This window comes from Macrobrachium rosenbergii, chromosome 8, assembly GCF_040412425.1.
Source record: "Macrobrachium rosenbergii isolate ZJJX-2024 chromosome 8, ASM4041242v1, whole genome shotgun sequence".
NCBI classification, from domain to species: Eukaryota; Metazoa; Arthropoda; class Malacostraca; order Decapoda; family Palaemonidae; genus Macrobrachium; species Macrobrachium rosenbergii.
In genome coordinates, this window is record NC_089748.1 from 51,493,598 (window position 1) to 51,514,558 (window position 20,961).

A 20,961-nucleotide genomic window follows, 5' to 3' on the forward strand; every position below is an offset into this window, starting at 1 on the left:
ATGCCAACACCAACCAAGCTTTTAACCTGTGAGATTCCGGGAAATGAATTTCATATCGTTCTGGCCACCCTGCCTGATGTGAAAATCACCAACGGGTTGAGGCACGAGGATTGAAGCTTCATAACCCTGTGCTGTTTTTATAACAAGAAAAATAGAGGCGACATTAATTACTGATTCTTCGTGTTTTGAATGTGTCTGGATGAAGCCCAGAGGAAGCCAAATGTCATAAAAATAGACAAAGTGAATGGATGGGGTACGAAGGAATGGGAAATGTAAAGACTGATTGTCTCTTTTGGTATCTGAAAGATGTGGACCTTTAGAAGAAGTGTCCCCTGTAGTGTGAGGAAGACTATAGCGACTTTGAGGACTTAATGCATAATATAAAGAGTGTCAGGAGAAAAAGCTGTGACAGTGTGTGTTCTGCAATCTAAGTCTGGAAGGAATGTAAGTGGAAGAAACTTTTTCATCAAGTACAAATCAGTGCATAGCTGAATTTGGAAAATAAGAAAGGATGGTTGTGCTAGGTGGTTTAGATGTAAAGGTAGGTAACATTTTATGGAAATGAGTTTGTGAAGGGATTTCTCAAGGAACATTTGCGAGTATGAATGTGCTTATAGGAGAGACCCACTGATGCTTATAATTAGCAAAAGCATGAATAAATCAATTGTTAATAAATAATTGCAACTATAATTCAGTGGCAAGATGTTGAAAATACATACTGATGATGATAACCACCGTCATCATCATAACCATATAATAACAATAATAATGCATTTCTAATTACCTTGGCGCCCAGATATTAATAACGATAACATCATCATCTGGCAACACCAATGATGACATTAATGCCTATCCATCACTGTCAGGCAAAATAGGCGACAATGAATGCTCTAATAATTGTTCCGATATTAATGCGTATTCCGAACTCCTCGCGCAATATGTCATTATAAGGCAATTCGCATTTCCCTTTCAAAATAGTGGGACAAATATTGACCAATAAGAGGAATTTTCCGATATTGCTTAATTAAGGAGAGCCATTGGGACCAGCATTGTTACTGGTCATGTTACCTGAAAAGGAGAGAGAGAGAGAGAGAGAGAGAGAGAGAGAGAGAGAGAGAGAGAGAGAGAGAGAGAGAGAGAGAGAGCGGCTGCGGCAGATATGTACAGGGAAATATTCCAAGTATATCTATAAGCAATAGTTTACGCCCATTGACAAAATATTGATGATATTAAAATTATATATATAATACATATACATACACACACACACACATATATATATATATAATAAATTATGTAAATATATATAATTATGATCGTTATATGAAAGTGCTCTTTCGTACCATTTACTGATAGCATGTTCTAAAAACTAAAAATAAAAATCATTTTTATATACTTTGACAAATGTTTATAATCGTGCAGGTTTTCACTCAATTTGAACGTTCTCTCTTTCTCTCCCCATCTCTCTCTCTCTCTCTCTCTCTCTCTCTCTCTCTCTCTCTCTTTTTCTGGAAATAAGGATAATCATACCGTAATGTAATTTAAAACGAGATTCACTAGTTATTAAAAAAAAAATTACTTTTACGAAAACTCGTTCCTTGGCTTGATAATTTTCATGAGAGGTCAATAAACTGTAAAAACCCAACTGTGCTACATTCTAAAAATAGCTCCTGTTTAGTCGTCTACACAATTTTCTGTAAGAAAGTATGTGCACTGTAGATATTCTTTTTTTCTTAAAAAAAAACCGTCTACGTATATTTTCGTACAAAAATAAAAAAAAAAAAACTTCGGCTTTCTCACGTTATGAAGAAACAAAGCTGCAACCAATAATCAACTTGTTTGGTGCAGAGGCGGCGTGCTTTGCCAATAAAGTAGAAAAAAAAATAACACTCCAGATGGTAGCAGGTTTTTCTGGACACTCCTTCGCCACACTCCTAAAATCTACAATATCCTGCGAAGGTTTTGGCGAATAATCATCAACGCTTTAGTAGCATGATCAACTCTTGTATTGGGAAAGCGTACGGATATATGTTTAAATTTAGCAATAACGGAAGGGATACAAACGGATGATGTAGATTTAGCAACAACGGAAGGGATACAAACGGATGATGTAGATTTAGCAATAACGGAAGGGATACAAACGGATGATGTAGATTTAGCAATAACGGAAGGGATACAAACGGATGATGTAGATTTAGCAATAACGGAAGGGATACAAACGGATGATGTAGATTTAGCGGAAGGGATACAAACGGATGATGTAGATTCAGCAACAACGGAAGGGATACAAACGGATGATGTAGATTTAGCAATAACGGAAGGGATACAAACGGATGATGTAGATTTAGCAATAACGGAAGGGATACCAACGGATGATGTAGACTTAGCAATAACGGAAGGGATACAAACGGATGATGTAGATTCAGCAACAACGGAAGGGATACAAACGGATGATGTAGATTTAGTAATAGCGGAAGGGATACAAACGGATGATGTATATTTAGCAACAACGGAATGGATACAAACAGATGATGAATATTTAGCAACAACGGAAGGGATACAAACGGATACTGTAGTTCAAGTAGTAGGAATGAGATCACCAGGAGTGCTGATAAATCACATATATTTACCTTCAACTCCCACTTTTGTAAGTATCGGGAATCCAACTCCTTTTTGAGGGGGGGGGGATGATATTAGCATGGTTTCCACAAGGGAGATTCTATTGAGGGCATTCTTTGCCGCCTGATATCTGGTCACCTCTGTGAAAATCCAGAACAACGTCGAACGCTGTCTTTCTCGTGTGCGAGGCATTTGACTGTGACACTGAATTCAGTTGACAGATTTCCCAATCTATCGCTTTATTTCTCATCCTTTCAAGTCAACATTTTAAATTTGCTGGCAATGCAGTCTTCCTCGTAAATTTCTATTAACTACTTCTTAAAACTGAATATTTTTACAGTCTCTTATTAGTTTTCTATTATGCCGGCTTTGTCTGTCCGTCCGCACTTTATTCTGTCAGCACTTTTTCTGTCCGCCCTCAGACCCTAAAAACTATTGAGGCTAGACGGCTGTAAATTGGTATGTGGATCATCCACCCTCCAGTCATCAAACAAACCAAACTGCAGCCCTCTAACCTCAGTAGTTTTTATTTTATTTAAGGTTAAAGTTAGCCATAACCGTGCTTCTGGCAACGATATAGGATAGGCCACCACCGGACAGGGGTTAAAGCTGCATGGTCCGCTGCTCATGATACCAAGACCACCGAAAGATAGCGGCTATACAGAAAACTCGATTACCCCGGAGAAACTTCGGCGCGTTTTTTACTTTTTATTTTCATCACCAAAATTCTTATAGTTAACTGTTATCTTAATTAATGCAGCCAATTTCATACCGCTTCGCTTTGGTCTCGTCATTCATCAGAAGACAGCCCCTACTTTCCCTTTTTCTGCTCTCCAGAGCAGCTTTCATTTGTTGTCTGACAAAATTGCGGCATCATCCTACCTTCTTTAAAAATCAGTGGCTTTCGAGAATATCATACATTGTAGTTCCTATAACTAAATAGGAACACGTATTTTTAATGAATTTAGAGAGTATGTGAAGTTGATCAGCTAAGAAACTATATACAGTATATCACTGAAAATCGATGGACAAACAAATGTTGCTTGATTTTATTTCATGACTTATGAGCTATCAAGCCAAAGCACTGGAACACTTTCGGCTATTCTGACTTTAAGAAAGTGAAAAGAAGGGAGTTGGACAGCAAAATGACGGAGATTCAGAAAATAAAGACGACGAAGCACTAGAGGCCAAAGGGGTGTTGGGAGAAAATTCCATAGTTTAAGAGAGGCTGGACACCAAGATTGAAGAAAGGAAGCGGGAACGGAGGTACAGTAAAAGGTACAAAAGTGGGTGCAGCTAAGGGCCGAAGGAACGCTGCAAACACCCTCTAGTAACGCCTACAGTGCAAAACGTGAGGTGCACTGGGAGCACTAACCCCTTCCGGGGTACAAATGTTTATGAGGTGCTTCACAGATTAGTCACGAGAACATAACTCATATCTCATGAATATGCTCCAGAGGTCACTTTGGTGCAATTAGTTTTAAAGAGCAGCTTTATTTGATGCTAATTTGTGGCAGACGTCATCATTTCTGTAATTGGCAACTCGTATGATGATCAAATCTTGAAATTTTATTACTGATCGTATGCAGTCAGTGTTGCGGCTTTGAGAGTTATACTAAATACTCTCGTTTCTTTGTATATCGCAATAAGTCAAGGAGGAGGCCTTACCGCGGTTATAAAAACATCAGATTACCCAAATTTTGTCATTGATATTTCATGAGCTGCGTTTGCAAGCAGTAGGAACTGAAAGCTACTTTAAGTAAATGATAATAAACATATTATTCACATCTTAGTAAAAACGTCTGTTTTTTGCTAGATTCTGTTGAACATCGTGAAAAATTAAAATAGGAATTTTGAGCTTTAATATCAACTTATAATTTTTCACGATGTTCAACAGACCCTAGCGAAAATCAGTTCAACTTCTTCTGCGATGAAATTAATACTTTGTATTTGGGAAAAGACCAATTTTTTCATATACAACTTCTGTAGACCACGATCTATCCTCAGTAGGGAAAATAATACTGAAGTAGGAGAATTTTGTTCGACAATGTACGAAGGGAAAACGTAATCTTACGGCTTAGAATTTACCAGTTCAATTTGTTTTATAATTAAGGTAAGTTCAATGAGGTTCTGCGCATCTACCTAACCACGAACTTTTTTTATATGACACCAACCTTATAGGCTTAATGGTCACTACGGCAGCGCCGTTGATTGTACTATAAAAGACTTGTAAACCACAGAAAGAAAGGAATTACATCTTTCCTTTATGTGTAACGAAGGTATGCCTCATAAGACCAGACTTAAACATAAAAAGTTTATTTTTATTTAAAGGGTCAACCTGATTCTTCGAAGATTGTGGCAGTTTCATAAATAGGGTTTTATGTACTTCTGGCCATTTCATGAATGAGGTTCTATAGAATTCTGGCCATTTCATAAATAAGGTTCTATACATTTCTGGCTTTCATGGCTATTTCATGAATAAGGTTTCTATACAATCTGGCCATTTCATAAGTTCTATAGGTTCAATAAGGTTCAATACGTACTGCCCATTTCATAAATAAGGCTCTATACTTCTGGCCATTTCATAAATAAGGTTCTATACATTCTGGGCATTTTATAAATAAGGTTCTATACACTTCTGGCCATTTCATAAATAAGGTTCTATACATACTGCCCATTTCATAAATAAGGCTCTATACTTCTGGCTATTTCATAAATAAGGTTCTATACATCAGGTTCTATATATATGCACTCCATTTCATAAATAAGGTTCTATACATTATGACCATTTCATCAGTCAGGTTATATAAATTCTGGCCATTTCATAAATAAGGTTCTATACTTCTGGCCATTTCATCAATCACGTTCTATACATTCTGACCGTTTCATAAGGTTCTACATATACTGGCCATTTCATCAATCATGTTCTTTACATTATGGCCATTTCATCATTCAGGTTCTATACATTCTTACTATTACGTAAATAATGTTTTTACAGCACTGAGAAAGGCATAGGAGAGTGGCATCTGCATAACATAACTTATTACTGAGGAAGACTAAGATTTGCAATTTTGAAGTTAACTGCCACTAATCTTGATAATTTAACGTTTCGTCATGCTGGTATTCAGTGTGAAAAAACCAAAATAAATTCTTAAAAGCGTCTGATGTGAGTCAGTTGCCTTTCCAGCCTAGACTAAAGTATTCAGCGCGAGAAGGCTAACGGAATTCACTTGGCCAGCCCCGAAAGCAATAAACAAATAAACAAATAAATGTAAAGACGCTGACCAGAATTGTAATTGTGATCTTTCCACAGCACGGGTTATTGCTTAATGGTCAGGTCATATACTGAGAGGCTACAAATTGCTAGACTTTTCTCAAGGCATGGTGTGAAAAAATTGACTTGACTTTTAATTTCATGGACCACGTGTAGCAAAATTCTTTCAACCCACCCGCTCATAAATATATATATATGTCTGTTGTATGTACGTAAGGATGTATGTAACAGGCATGCCTACATGCATGTATGTATGGTTGTGTATAGACTTCACGCCTGCAAACCTGCGCATGTGCACATTCAAATCTTCATATTTAGAAAATACTCAAAGTTCTAAGCGATGACAAGCAGGGCAGCCGATCGAGACTACAAAGTCTACCCCAAAGCCAAATCAAAGTCCTTCAAAGAGAAGACATCGTGCTTACCCCATACAAATGGGAAAAAAACGCGTTAAAAGTAAAAGATGATGATGTACGCTAAAGAAACTTCTGTTATATCGTTCTTGAACTGGATACCTTGAATATTCAAACAGTAAGTTTGAAAATACATATTGTATATTTATATATACATTAAGGCCATAGGCCAAAGACAACTGTTCCCACCTTCAAATTTGTATATTTAAATATACATAAAGCCCCATAGGCTAAAGGTAGTTTGTGTATATTTCCTGAAACACCTACTAACACCTATCAGCTTTCGAGGTGGAGGCAATACATTCTTCATATCAACCGAACCAACGTGAACTTTAGGGATGATTTTTTATTCATCCTTACGTAGAGGCAGACGCACACAGTTACGGTCAGAGTCGATTCAACAGTTCCACTCCTTTTTTCTGGAGAGCGCGATTATTACGCATTTTTCCTCTTCTTTTTTATTTTCTATTTTATTGAAAATTCATAACGACCTGGAAGAGAGACGTGATTTTTATCACATGCGTAACTTTCAATACATTTCGCCTTGTTAAGGGAATTGCATCTCGATTCCCTTTTCAAGCCATTCAGAGTTCTCCCTCTCTCTCTCTCTCTCTCTCTCTCTCTCTCTCTCTCTCTCTCTCTCTCTCTCTCTCTGTCGAGCATTGAGGTTTGAGGGTAAATTTCTCGAAAGGCGAAAGGCATTACTCTTAGGAGAGAGAAGAAAGAAGAAAAGAAGAAGAAAAAGAAGAAAGAGAAGAAGAAGAAAAATTAAAAAAAAAAAAAGTATTATTGTGCTGTAACCGTACCTTCCCGATTTTACATTTAAAGCTTTCCAATCATGTAAATCAGACTTGTATTTGAAAAATATTTTCAGCACCATTAACAAACAACATTAGTATTCCGATTCCATTTGACTTTGCAGACCTAGAGAAACCTCCAATAAGTAGAAGGTAATATATATGAGGTTACTAGTTACACTTGGGAAACTTTTATTTATTTATTTATTTATTTATTTATCTATTTATTGTTATCTTACGGGCAGTTCAAGGTGCAGGATGCCAGTGCTGACAATGACAGCTTCATTTAAAGCTTTCTTGATTCATTAAATAAGCAAATAAATAAATTAACGGACTGAAAATAGCATGGATGATTGGGTGTTAAATGAGAGTTACAAAACATAACGACCGTAAACTATACCGCATAACTGTCAAGGATTTGCATTCGTTACTTCTGTGCGTACACACACACACACACACAATACACACACACACACAATACACACACACACATATACACACACACACACACACACACACACATATATATATATATATATATATATATATATATATATATATATATATATATATATATATATATATATTGCGTTATTTAAATTATTAATTCTTATGAGATCTGACATTACAAAATTTCAGGAATCGTTATTAATATATACAAGAATATTCCTCATATATCAAAATTGTATATCAAAATTCTTGTACATATTTAGAAAATTATATGATCATCAGAAATGCAGTTAGAACATTCCAAAACAATAATACAAAACATTCTATACACTAATATATATATGCACACACACACACACACACACATATATATATATATATATATATATATATATATATATATATATATATATATATATATATATATATATATATATATATATATATATATATTATATATATATATATATATTATATATCGTCGATATATATCCCAATTTTAATCATTTTCATACCGACAACGGATATGATGCCTCTCGTCTCCTCCCATTTTTAATCATTTTCAGACCGACAACGGATCACTCTCTCTCTCTCTCTCTCTCTCTCTCTCTCTCTCCCCCTTCCTTTTGGCACAATTTTCAAGATATTTCATTACAAAATGTCGTCCTGCAGTTACAGATAATTTCCTATACCGCAGCATCCAAACAAGACTGCAATGACACAGACTTTCCGAATAAAAGTCTCATGCACCTTTTATATAAACAAAGCCCCACTTTCTCTCCCTACTTTAAATAAGATCTAAGGTGAATACCTGACCTCTGACCCCAGTGCCCAACCCGATCTCTGGGGTCAGTACGCGCTCTTTTGTCCCGGAAAGGGTCCCTTCCACGGGGCAGCGTTCGATAAAGATCTCAGACAACATATCAAGATCTGTAGCTCATGGAATTCACCAAGGTTTAACTATATGACCCCCTAGGAAATATGGTGATGTATTGTGTGGTATTATAATGGTATTTCAACCATACCGGGTGTAAGAAGGTACTAATTTGTTTTGATTTTGGATTTAGCATTAAAAATGCTTGGTAAACACAACTTTATTTTTACTAAGGGGTTAAACTGTGGCTGATTCAGTATATTACAAACCAGATGCATAATTACACATAGTCTCTTGGAAAATATGGTGATGCATAGTGTACTGTTATATTGCTACTTCGACCATACCGGCTGTAACAAGATGCTAATTTCTTTTAATTTATCCTAAATTTTATATGAAGAATGCTTGGTAAACATAACTTTATTTTTACATTCCAACACTGTGGGTAAATTCAATATCTTACAAACCAAATATATAGATACACATTGCTATCTAAGCATGAATATTGTTTATCACAGAATGGCCAAGAATATTAGAGTTGTATCAGTCAATATTCTATAAAAATAATGAACATCAGAACATGAACAGAATATGAGAAAAATTACGATAATGAATAACATAAGAAAGGCGTAAAGTGAAATTGTAGCGCTGAGGATAGTAGAAATGAATAATGAACGGTAATGAGTAATATGAACTACTCAGCTAAATAACAGTACCATACAAAAGATGAGAATAAGGAAAGTGAAACAATGAAGGAAAATTAATGATGAGAAACATTAAAGGAAATGAGTCACGAATTAAACTGACACCATAAGAAAAAGAATAACGAAAGAAACGGATAAGGAAAAAGGAAAACTAAGAAACAACGAACGAAAGAAGGACCAAAGAAGAGACTGGAATGGATAGGGCAGGTATATATACATACGCCAGTGGGTGGAATGGGATATTGTCAGGGTGGGGGTTTGTGATGGGGGAGGAGGGGAGGGGTCAGTCTCTCTGAAGCGGGGACGGGTCGAAGGGAAGGAGGTGGAGGAGGAGGAGGAGGGAGGAGGAGGAGGAGGGAGGAGGAGGAGGGAGCGATGGTCAGACAGTCGGTCCCTTCAGGGGTTATAGGATTGGGGAGGAGGCCGTTTATGGACAGGGGGCGAGGAAGGGGAGATTTCTGTCTACTGACGGGACCCTGGGTGACCTTGATAGGGAAAGGGGTAGGGTGCCTCCCAGGTTTGGGAGAGGGAGGGGTAGGGTGGGGTTGGTCCCTCCCGAAGGAGATGAATAGAGAAGAGAGGGAGTCTGGGAGGTCGGGGGAAGGATGATGGAGGTTGAGGGGAGGGAGTTGGGGAGGGTGGCAATGTGAGAGGATCTGGGTTGGGTGAGGGAGGAAGGGGAAGGAAGGGAAGGGGAGGAGGAAAGGCTCGAGCGAGAGCAGAGGTGATAACGAAGGAAAAGGAGAAAAATAAAGACGGAAAACCTCCATAGCTAGAAAAAACAAAAATAATACCAAACTCAAAGCCTTGATATTATGATATTAACAATCTTATGTTTTAGTCCATATAAAACTGCTTCACACACCTACAATAAGTACAATGTATAAGGAACAATTTTCCTTTAAACGCCCAAATGTATGTTAGGATTGATTAAATATATGTCTATCTTTACCTAGAGTCGATATGATCGTTACCTTCATGTAGAAGGAAACACATGGAAAGTGAGACCATTCAATGGTTTGAGATCAATTTCTCTAAGTATTATCAATTGTGACTGGAAACTACGGCTAAAAATAATAATAATATACGCGTTCTTAACTAGAATTAACAGTCTTTTTAACCTCCACGTGAAACAATAATAAAATAATAATCAAAATGAGACTATGGATTTCGGACTATAAAATAAAAAAAAAATTCCTCTCGGACCCTTCTTTCAGAGATGATATGAAGGGAATTATAATTCATAAATGTTACTGTTTAAACAGCAACAAAATCCGAACACTAGAGGCATTCAGCAATACATACCACAAAAGATAAAGAAACAAGTGTAAGCCCGAACTACAAAAAGAGCGAAGGATGGTCAATGGTATGAAAAAATCATCTATCAGGTGTTGCTTTTTTTTTGTATTTTCGTCTTCCAGTGAGTTGCCAGCTAGCGGATTAACTCGCCTATATGGGTGGGCTTCTCTGTCCTACCCCTACCCCCGACAGGGGGATACCTACCCGAAGAGATAGATGCCCTACCAACGAAAAGTATTATAGAAATTAAACAATTTTAAGTACAAATCCGTATCATTTTATGTAATATCGATATTATAAAAAATACGTAATATAAAAAAACCGTACTTTCATTTAAAATTCATACTTTCATCAACAACAAATAAACTTTATACGCACGTCGCGAAAACAAACTTTTCATAACAAAACTAAAATTTACGCAACCGAGGACCCGCCTCGTACTACCGCCATCTATTGAGCAATAAAGGACACATGAAGGAGAAAGAGTGTTCTGCCATCTCGCGGGCGAGTAAAAAAGCTCCGGCAACGATAACAGTGTACTCTGGTGGTGAAAGTTAAAACCTCGTTCATCCTACTCACCACAGTCGATATGGACGACCTCCAACGCCGTAAATGATTTTATTTTCTATACGCGTTTGAGAATCTTTTCGAGGTTCACCGATATAATAAAATAAATTTCAGTATTAAAAACTTTAGTCCTTTAATTTCAAAGAAAATATGTACTGTAATATTCGAAAAACTCGATCCGAAAATACCTTTGTGGCAAGTTTTCACAGCATCGGCTACACGACTCAACAGATGCCAAGTGTATAATCATCGATAATATTATCAACAAGATTCCGGAACGAAGGTAGAGTGAATGGTTATAAACTTTACATTCTATTAATTATTATTTAATAGCATACGGTACACCGTAGATATGATGATTATAAAGGAATAACAAGAAATGACTAGCCAGCAACGTCGCCATCATCCTGGGACTAATCTGACTCCCCTTCCCAGCGCCGAGGGAGAAAGAACGTCTAGATTGTAGTGGCTAAAAATATGCAAGTTATTAGACGTACCGCTGCTACAGTGCACCTCTATGGCAGCCTCCATTCTCATTTACGCGCTGTAACGTTGTATAAACGAAATGCTAAGAGGGAAACGTCGTTAATCGCGAGGAAAAAAATCGTTAGAGATATCAACTTATTGCCAACTTGAGTTTTACGCTTCCGATGGCAACGCCCACCCGACGATGCTCTTAATTTCTCGTAAAGTGTTCGTCCTTTTTTCTTTAGCATTCAGTGGTGTGATAAGTGCTGTTTAGACCCATGTTTTGTTTGCGTTGCGAGATATATGAAATTGTGTCAATCTCTCTCTCTCTCTCTCTCTCTCTCTCTCTCTCTCTCTCTCTCTCTCGTTATAATTATACATGCTTTTCACTCTTACCCATGAGTACGAAGACCAAGCATCTCTCTCTCTCTCTCTCTCTCTCTCTCTCTCTCTCTCTCTCTCTCTCTCTTTATAATTATACATTCTTTTCACTCTTACCCAAGAGTACGAAGACTAAGCATCTCTCTCTCTCTCTCTCTCTCTCTCTCTCTCTCTCTCTCTCCTCTCGTTATAATTATACAATCTTTACCCACGATTCTCTCTCTCTCTCTCTCTCTCTCTCTCTTTCTCTCTCTCTCTCTGTTGTTAGTCCGACTTTTATTTTAATTCTAGTTTTACGGACATTCCAAAGGTGAGCAAATTGTTAATTTATAAAGCAATAAGTTGGTGATGTTATTTCAAAGACGGTGAGATAAAAATGAAACTAATTAGTACGGATTTTTCCTCGTTCGGGATTGTCGGGGATTGGGGGGTGTTTCAAAGTGTGTAGGTGGGGGCGGGGGGGTTGCTTCAGAGTGTGAAGGTGAGACGATGGGTGGGTATGAATTTGGGGAAACAAACTCTCGTTACAGCAAGAGCTGTTGAATGCTGTTGATTTTCACAATTCTTCACCTTTCATGAAATTTAAATAAATGTATTATGATGTGTTTGATTTCATGCGCAAATGCATTTGTATAGGATAAGATTATCGATCCTTACGGAGGAGTAATTAAGGCTTAGTTTGAGAAAAATTCATCAGGAGTAAGTACCTAAAACTATCAATCGTATTTTAAAAGACTTGCATGTAAATATATATATATATATATATATATATATATATATATATATATATATATATATATATATATATATATATATATATATATATATATATATACAGCTAAATATATATATATATATATATATATATATATATATATATATATATATATATATATATATATATATAACGTCTGGAAGTAGTTCTTGTCCTATAGAATATCAAGTTTTGAAGTCTATGCTTTCATCAGCCTTTTCACTCTGAAGCGGCGTTTGGCATCTTGCTCTGAAGCCACAACGTGCCCTCCTGTTTCATCGTCATGACAGAAGAAATGGGTTAGATCTTCCAACGGTTAGCAAATGATTGCGCGTCTGAAGATGCCCTCCACAATTACGGAGTGGCTAGCCCTCCTGCTGGTGGAACTCATCGTCGAAACAGCGGTGACAATGAGAGAGACCAATGTAGGTTAGATCTTCCAACACTGTAGCTAATGACTGCGCGTCTCTGAAGATGCAAAGCCTCCACAATTACGAAGTGGCTAGACTCACGGTCTAGGTATACCTAGACCTTGGCTAAACCTAGTCTCTCTTTCTCTCACGAAACACAGCGGTGACGGTTCCAAGGGCTTCCCGGTTGACGGCGGCCTGAGAGACAGCACGTTGTAGTCGTTCATTCCAATATTTCCTTTACGGGCGTTCATTTTTCTCAGCGCAAGTGTACATCTAGATAACACGGGCGTGGCCAACGCCCTCGGGTCTCGGCAAAGTACCCTTTCTCAAGATGATGGCGGGATAACCTCCCACTCCTGTAGGAGAAAATGAGAGAGTTTACCCTCTCATCCTTACTCAGGATGGCATTTCTCTTTGTAATGACTCCTTCGGGGATCTTTGCATTTAAAGCAAAGTATTTTACTTTTAAAAACCCAGTAGGCTCACCTTCGCGGCGAATGCTATAAAAGGGTACAGAGTTATTTTCCGGGTTTGCAGTTATCTTGAGGCATTCCTAAACATTTTCATTTTTAAATTCACTGTTAAGAGCTATGCAGCAAGTTCCTTTCGAGAACGGAATCTTGAAAGCAAAATATAACGGGAAATGAAGGTAGGAAAATGCGCTACTAATGTGTATACAAAGAGCAAAGGCATGTTTCCTTTAATTTTTATTTCACTGATTTGATTCAGCAGCTTCTCCAATTATACTTGTAGATGGCCCTATTAATATGGCTCTCGAAAGTGTTGAATTAATTCTTATGACTTAAGTATACGGATCCACTGTGATAATGCACTCCAAGGTAATGCAGATCCAGAAATGAATAAACAGTTTCTGTGTGTGTATAATATATATATATATATATATATATATATATATATATATATATACTGTATATTATATATATACATAATATATACTGTATAAATATACATATACACACAAATTAATTTTGAAAAAGGTAAACAAGTATCTTTCACCATTACGAACAAACATATTGTTTTTTTTATTTCATTTATGTATTTTTCTTTTTTTTTTTGCATTCTCCTGTATGGGCTGGACTACAGAATACCACTGAAAAGAAAATGGTTAACCCATATGTACATGTCACTTGGTATTTCCTGGTACTTCAGAAACGGCTAACATATGCGACGTGATCTGGAATTGCAATTCTATAAATAGCCAGGTATCTGGACACACACGCTGACCTCAACTCACTTGACCATAGTGGAATCTGTTATAAGGCAGGTATTAAACAACATCAGAAACGGTTATTCATCAGGAAGTGCAATGCATGACGCGTCTCGAACAACCATTTCACCCGAACAACAGTTAATGAAGATGTCCCATCTACTTCTAGGACGGAACGAGTTAGTCATTAGACGAAAGCTGAGTGGTAATAAAGTCTTATTTCTCCCCAAGTGACAGATTCCATCAAATTCTGGCGGAGAAAGCGATCGACAGTTCCTTTTAGTACCAACATGGTGTTTTGTACACCACTTTCACTCCAACATGGCCTACGATTGATTGATTGAGTGGTTTATGGCTACTAAAACTGGCGTCACAACATACGTGGTTGACGAGTCGAAAGGCAGTTACATGAGAGAAAGACTTTTATCTTCAAAAAGTAAATACGTATCTACAATAATAACAGTAAGTTCTTTAAAAGATTTCTGGATTTTATTAAAAAAATAAAATACACCGACAAAAGTAAAATTCATTCTTAAAATCTTGGTAACAAATTTTTAGAGAAGACAGTAATACTTTCATCAATGCAGGGAATATATATATATATATATATATATATATATATATATATATATATATATATATATATATATATATATATATACATATATATTATAATATATATATATATATATACATATATATATATATATATATATAACATATATATATATATATATATATATATATATATATATATATATATATATATATATATATATATATATATATATATATACAATATATATACTTACAACAATCAGTGCAGGTGACGACAAGATTCTATTTAATGTGACAAGCAAGTAACAAGTTACCCGAATGAGGTACAAAACCCCATCAAAAAGTCTTAATATTACTGTAAAATATGATCATACAAGGAAGCATTGTGTTACACTCGTCATTCTCCCTCCTTCCATTTAACTTTACCCCAACAGAAGCTGAATAGAACCAGTATCAAAGGGACAACCATTAATTAAGGATAAAAAGTCTAAATTCCCATAGGCTAAATGTGCTTAACCCTTAGGCTAAGTGTGCTTAAACCTGCTTAAGATAATTCTAGCCTTTACATACGAAACTGCCGGTAATTTCTTTCACCTACAAGTTCATCATCTGTCAAAAGACTAGCGTCTATAAAGCGTCATTTTAACATCGTTCATCTTCAGAGAGTATCCCTTTAGACCGACGCTAAATTGCGTATGATGTACGAAGCCCAGAATACGACTAGCCACTGCGAGATACGAACCGAATTTAATACCCGTTTCCATTGTGTCCCAAGTGACACTGACGAGCGCGGAGACGATCACATCAAGCTGATGTTTATCAATACCTTATTCAAGAGCAGGAAAATCCCTCAAAACGTTTCGGGGGAGAGTTTATGGGCCAATTAAAGAACACTGGCCGCTATTCTTCGCGGACGTCCGCGCAAAAAGCAAATGGCTGGGGCTCTCTCTCCATGAGGTCTATAAGTATGTTGCACGACTAGTACTAGGTAGCGGGAGATCGGCGACGGTCAGCCTCACAGACTTGCAAGCTGGTCGATCCGTCCCACTGATCGCGGAGGAGATAGGCGTCGTTAGGTCTCTCCTTCAGGACGTCTGAAAGGGTGCCAAGGCTTCCTACCATACCTAGGCCTAAGGGTTTTTTAATATCTTAGTCTAAGTTGTCTATATTGTCAAGAAAATTAAAAATATTTCGAGAAATTACAAACTATATTGTTGCAGAAGTAAGATTCCACTATTATTTTTCATATTTATGTATGGCATATGCCAATTTCAGCAACCGGAGAGAGAGAGAGGATATATTTCCTAAAATAACAAATTCCAGGAAGTACAGGTTATTTTGATAACACCGCATGTCCCTTAAAAAGGGAGAAAAATAAACCTTCAAATAAACAACATCTCGGGCAGGATTGTTCAGCTATTGTTTTGGAACAAGAACCAAGTGTAAGTTAAAAGGAAAGTTCTAAAAAAAAAAAAAAACACGGTATCAGATAAGGCTTCGAGGAAAGTTTTCCGAAAATGGCATTTGACCAAGAAACTTCAGAATTTCAAAGAAAAGATTTTATGAAAAATAATTGGAGGTCCTTTTCTGAAAACTGTTGAGAACAATCTCTGGGATATTTTGGACATAAGAAATCATTTTATGCGATGCTGACATCAAAAAGTAATAAAGAACATGAATTCTAGAAAAATCACTGGGTTCAATATACACCTGGAAATTTTATTGTTGGTCCCGCAACTTTTTTTCTTGTCCAGGATTTGTTTGTCATGGAACTTTTTTTGTCAGTCCTTATATATTTGAGGTCTGTCTCGAAAAAATGGAAGAAAGGTTTGGAAAATTAACTGGGATGAAGAATCTGAAAAAGGATTCAGAATACGGCATCTGAAAAATGACCGAGAATATATATTTATATTTATAAAATAGTATCACTGAAAGGTCAAATTTCAGATCCTTAAGGATTAGGTCCCTGGGATTTTACAAAGGACTTATTGTTTTGATGACTGATGTACTGTTGCTCTTTAGGTAGACCATCGAAAAAAATGTGATGAATAAGAATATAGCAGAGATAATACAGAGGATTTTCTAAAGATTGGTCGAGCCAGGCCAGAATACATAACCAGGTAATAACCAGGATTTGAAACCGCACGAGAGTCCACAGTATTTTATAAAATGTAAATAAACTGATTAGCGTCACCGGTACAACTTAACGTAATGAAACGTGTTTACGATGCCTTACAAGTAAAAATCCCAAAAAAAAAAAACTCACGATACTTATCTTATTAGGAAAATCACTCCTAGATAAAAAAAAAAAAATTAGCAGAAGTTTCTTCGGCGCAATCGAGTTTTCTGTACAGCCGCTACAGCGTGTAATCAAGGCCACCGAAAATAGATCTATCTTTTGGTGGTCTCGGTATAATGCTGTATGAGCCGCGGCCCATGAAAATTTAACCACGGCCCGGTGGTGGCCTATCTTATGTAGTTGCCAGAAGCACGATTATGGCTAAATAACCTTAAATAAAATAAAAAATACTGAGGTTAGAGGGCTGTAATTTGGTATGTTTGATGACTGGAGGGTGGATGATCAACATAACAATTTGCAGCCCTCTAGCCTCAGTAGTCTTTAAGATCTGAGGGCGGACAGAACAAGCGCGGACAGAAAATAGTGCGGACAGAAAAAATGCGGACGGACAGACAAAGCCGGCACAATAGTTTTCTTTACAGAAAACTAAAAATCCGATGACTAGGAGAATGAAGGCAGCTGACAGTTAAAAAGATGACCGACCTTCCGTAACCTGACAAGAATTACGACTTCGTTCAACTAACCATTACTGTCAAAAAGTAACCATAACTATGAAGTCTCCATTAATCTTCCTATTTTCCCAGCTAAACCTCTCATATTGTACTCCGTTTTCAAAACATACGGGAAAAACGAATTTAAAAACATTTTTTGAATATCTGACAAATATACAAAAATATACTTTAGGAATATCTGACAAATATACAAAAATATATTTTAGAAATTTACAAACAAATATACAAAAAATGTATTTTATATCTGACAAATATACAAAAATATATTTTTGAAATATCTGACAAATATACAAAATATATTTGGAATATCATCAAATATACAAAAATATATTTTAGGAATATCTGGCTCAAATATCTACAAAAATATATTTTAGGAATATCTGTCAAATATACAAAAATATATTTTAGGAATATCTGACAAATATACAAAAATATATTTTAGGAATATCTGTCAAATATACAAAAATATATTTTAGGAATATCTGACAAATATACAAAAATATATTTTAGGAATATCTGACAAATATACAAAAATACATTTTAGGAATATCTGACAAATATACAAAAATATATTTTAGGAGCTGCGAATTAAAATTAATACCTAGAGTGGGAAGCAGCACGTAAAATTAATTAATTTTTTCTCATGTGCTCTATCTAACAAAGGCAGTAAATTTAACGTAATCTGAAATTTAAGCTCATTAACGATTTAGCTGATATTGCTGATACATATGATAAGAAAAGATGGATAATCAATTTAAAAGTAGAGCGTTAAGGTAGTTTATCGAAATTAAAAATCAACTACAATTTGCATATCCCGAAGGTCAATATGTGAGTATTTTGTATATAGACACACAAGTCATTCATACTGATACAAGCACATACAAACACATTATATATATATATATATATATATATATATATATATATATATATATATATATATATATACATATATACATACATACATACAAATATACATACATACATACATACATACATACATAATACATACATACATACAGAACATACATGAGAGAGAGATATTTCTCAATATACTATAAATAATTTCGTCTTGCTTTACACAAGACTCATAATTCAGATCACAACGACGCCAAGGCTAATAATGATAGACTTATAAAGCTAATTACTATTAACCTGTATGGCCAGGAGGATACGCAAGAAATCCCCCGCCGGTTCCAAAACTCTATAATTATCGAGTCATTCCGAAATTGCAGAATGAAGACGGAGCACGGCAGCCAAAAAAAAAAAAAAAAAAAAATTAAAATAAAATAAAAAAATGTTAAAAGGAAGATGGATGTTAGGAAAGAAAAATTACAAATTTAGGTGGCCTCTGGAGAAGGAAGAAATGGGGGAAAAAATCCACGAAAGTTGAAGGAACCGGGAGAGAATTCTAAAGGAAGGCAACAACACAAAGAAGAGAAATATATATATATATATATATATATATATATATATATATATATATATATATATATATATATATATATATATATATATATATATATATATATATATATATATATATATATATATATATTTTCTTCTGCCATAAAATGGCCCTTTTTGATTAGCATTTATATTTCTCAAGGATATCTTCAAGTTGATAAAATTGTTCTGATTCGTACAAATGTAATTGGCTATTTCCTCCTTTATCGATGATGGTTGACATATCGTCTTATTTCTAGCAATATTTACACACAAAATAATCACACAAAATAAAACATGAAGGAAAATAAACAAAAATAAAACATGAATAGTTTAAGAAAAACAACCTATATGGAGTGGAATGGAGTGGAATATAAAATTTAGGCCAAAGGCCAAACGCTGGGACCTATGAGGTCACTCAGCGCAGAAAGGGAAATTGAAAGTAGAAAGGTTTTAAAGATGGAACAGGAGGAAAGCCTCGCAATTGCACTATACAATAATTGTCAGCAGGGAGTGGACAGTAAGATGGTAGAAAGAGATCATGAACGGAGGTTCAGTAAAAGAAATGTACGGTATTGCCGCTAAGGGCGGAAGAAACGCTGCAAAGAACCTTAAGTGACGCCTACAGTGTACCGCGTGAGGTGCACTGACGGCTCTACCCCCCTACAGGGAAAAACAGCCTAAGGATCAAACTTAAGGAAGGAAAATTTAACGAACATAATTCAAGTGAGATCGAGCAGTATCGGACGCTGCTCGGAGACAGATGAGTGGTAAGAAAAGTCCCGTATCGAAAACTGAATACAGTAGAAAAGAAAAAAAAAAAAATTTAGCCTTAATAAATAAACACACGGTCCTACAATATCAATGAGGCGCTGTCGGAAATGCAGACATACCCCCACACACACTTAATTTACAATTACAAATTTGTAATTGTAAACCTTAGACAGCACTTGCAAAATGATCCTTGAACGGAGAAAAGACAGATAGGATATGATAAGATCAGAAAAAGGGCTTGGCTTGGCTTGCAGAGTGCTTGGCTTGGCTTGGCTTGGCTTGGCTTGGCTTGGCTTGGCTAGCAAACTGCTTGGCTTGGCTTAGCTTAGCTTGCCGAGGGCTTGGCTTGGCTTGGCTTGGCTAGCAAACTGCTTGACTTGGCTTAGCTTGCCATTGGCTTGGCTTGGCTTGCCGAGGGCTTGGCTTGGCTTGGCTTGGCTTGGATGGGCTAGCAGAGTGCAAGTCTGGGCATAAGTGAGGAGTGTGATGTGAAAAGGAATCAGAGCTTTATTTGAGGCTAAGAGTAAGCACTTAATTATTAGTCAATCAACAATTTACAAAGGACCTCAAGGTTAGGTGCTTCAAGATTTTAATGAGGTTCAGTAGTCTGTGCCATGTCTCCCGGTTAATTACCTGGCGATGGCTTTTCAAGAGATTCCTGGAGAGATGAATTTACTCAACTTATCGGCCTACAAAAATATTCGAAATGACAGTAATCTGCTTTCAGCGAACCCATATTGTTCTCACGCTTGATCAGTCGAGGAAATTCTTACATGACATTTGAAACTAGCAAAATGTCTAGTTTCTGTAATGTCCGCAGCTCATTGGAGAATCACATGTAGTTGAGGTCATCTAAAGGATGGTAGTTACTAGTTTATAATTGAGTACTTCAGGATTGAGCAATTCATGTAGCTAGGTTTGTAGAGGTGGGAGTTACTATTCAGCTCTTGAAAGTGAAACAATATATATATAGTATATATATATATATATATATATATATATATTATACATATATATAAATATATATGAATAATTGAACTTCTTGCGTTCAATGGTTTCATATGATGAAGAGTTAGAGAATTTTTTCTGGTGATAGAAATTCTTCCTTGCTATAAAAGGTGGATGTTTAGT

General features: G+C 36.0%; 1 protein-coding gene across 1 annotated transcript; it reads right to left on the bottom strand.

Annotated features, from left to right (window-relative positions):
- Positions 1-9,376: 9,376 nt before the first annotated feature.
- On the bottom strand, positions 9,377-13,264 carry LOC136841148 (uncharacterized). Its single transcript, XM_067108193.1, has 2 exons — positions 13,163-13,264; positions 9,377-9,787 (listed from the first exon to the last, which is right to left on the bottom strand). Exons 1-2 carry the CDS (start codon positions 13,262-13,264, stop codon positions 9,377-9,379), a joined length of 513 nt encoding a protein of 170 aa, XP_066964294.1.
- Positions 13,265-20,961: the final 7,697 nt, after the last annotated feature.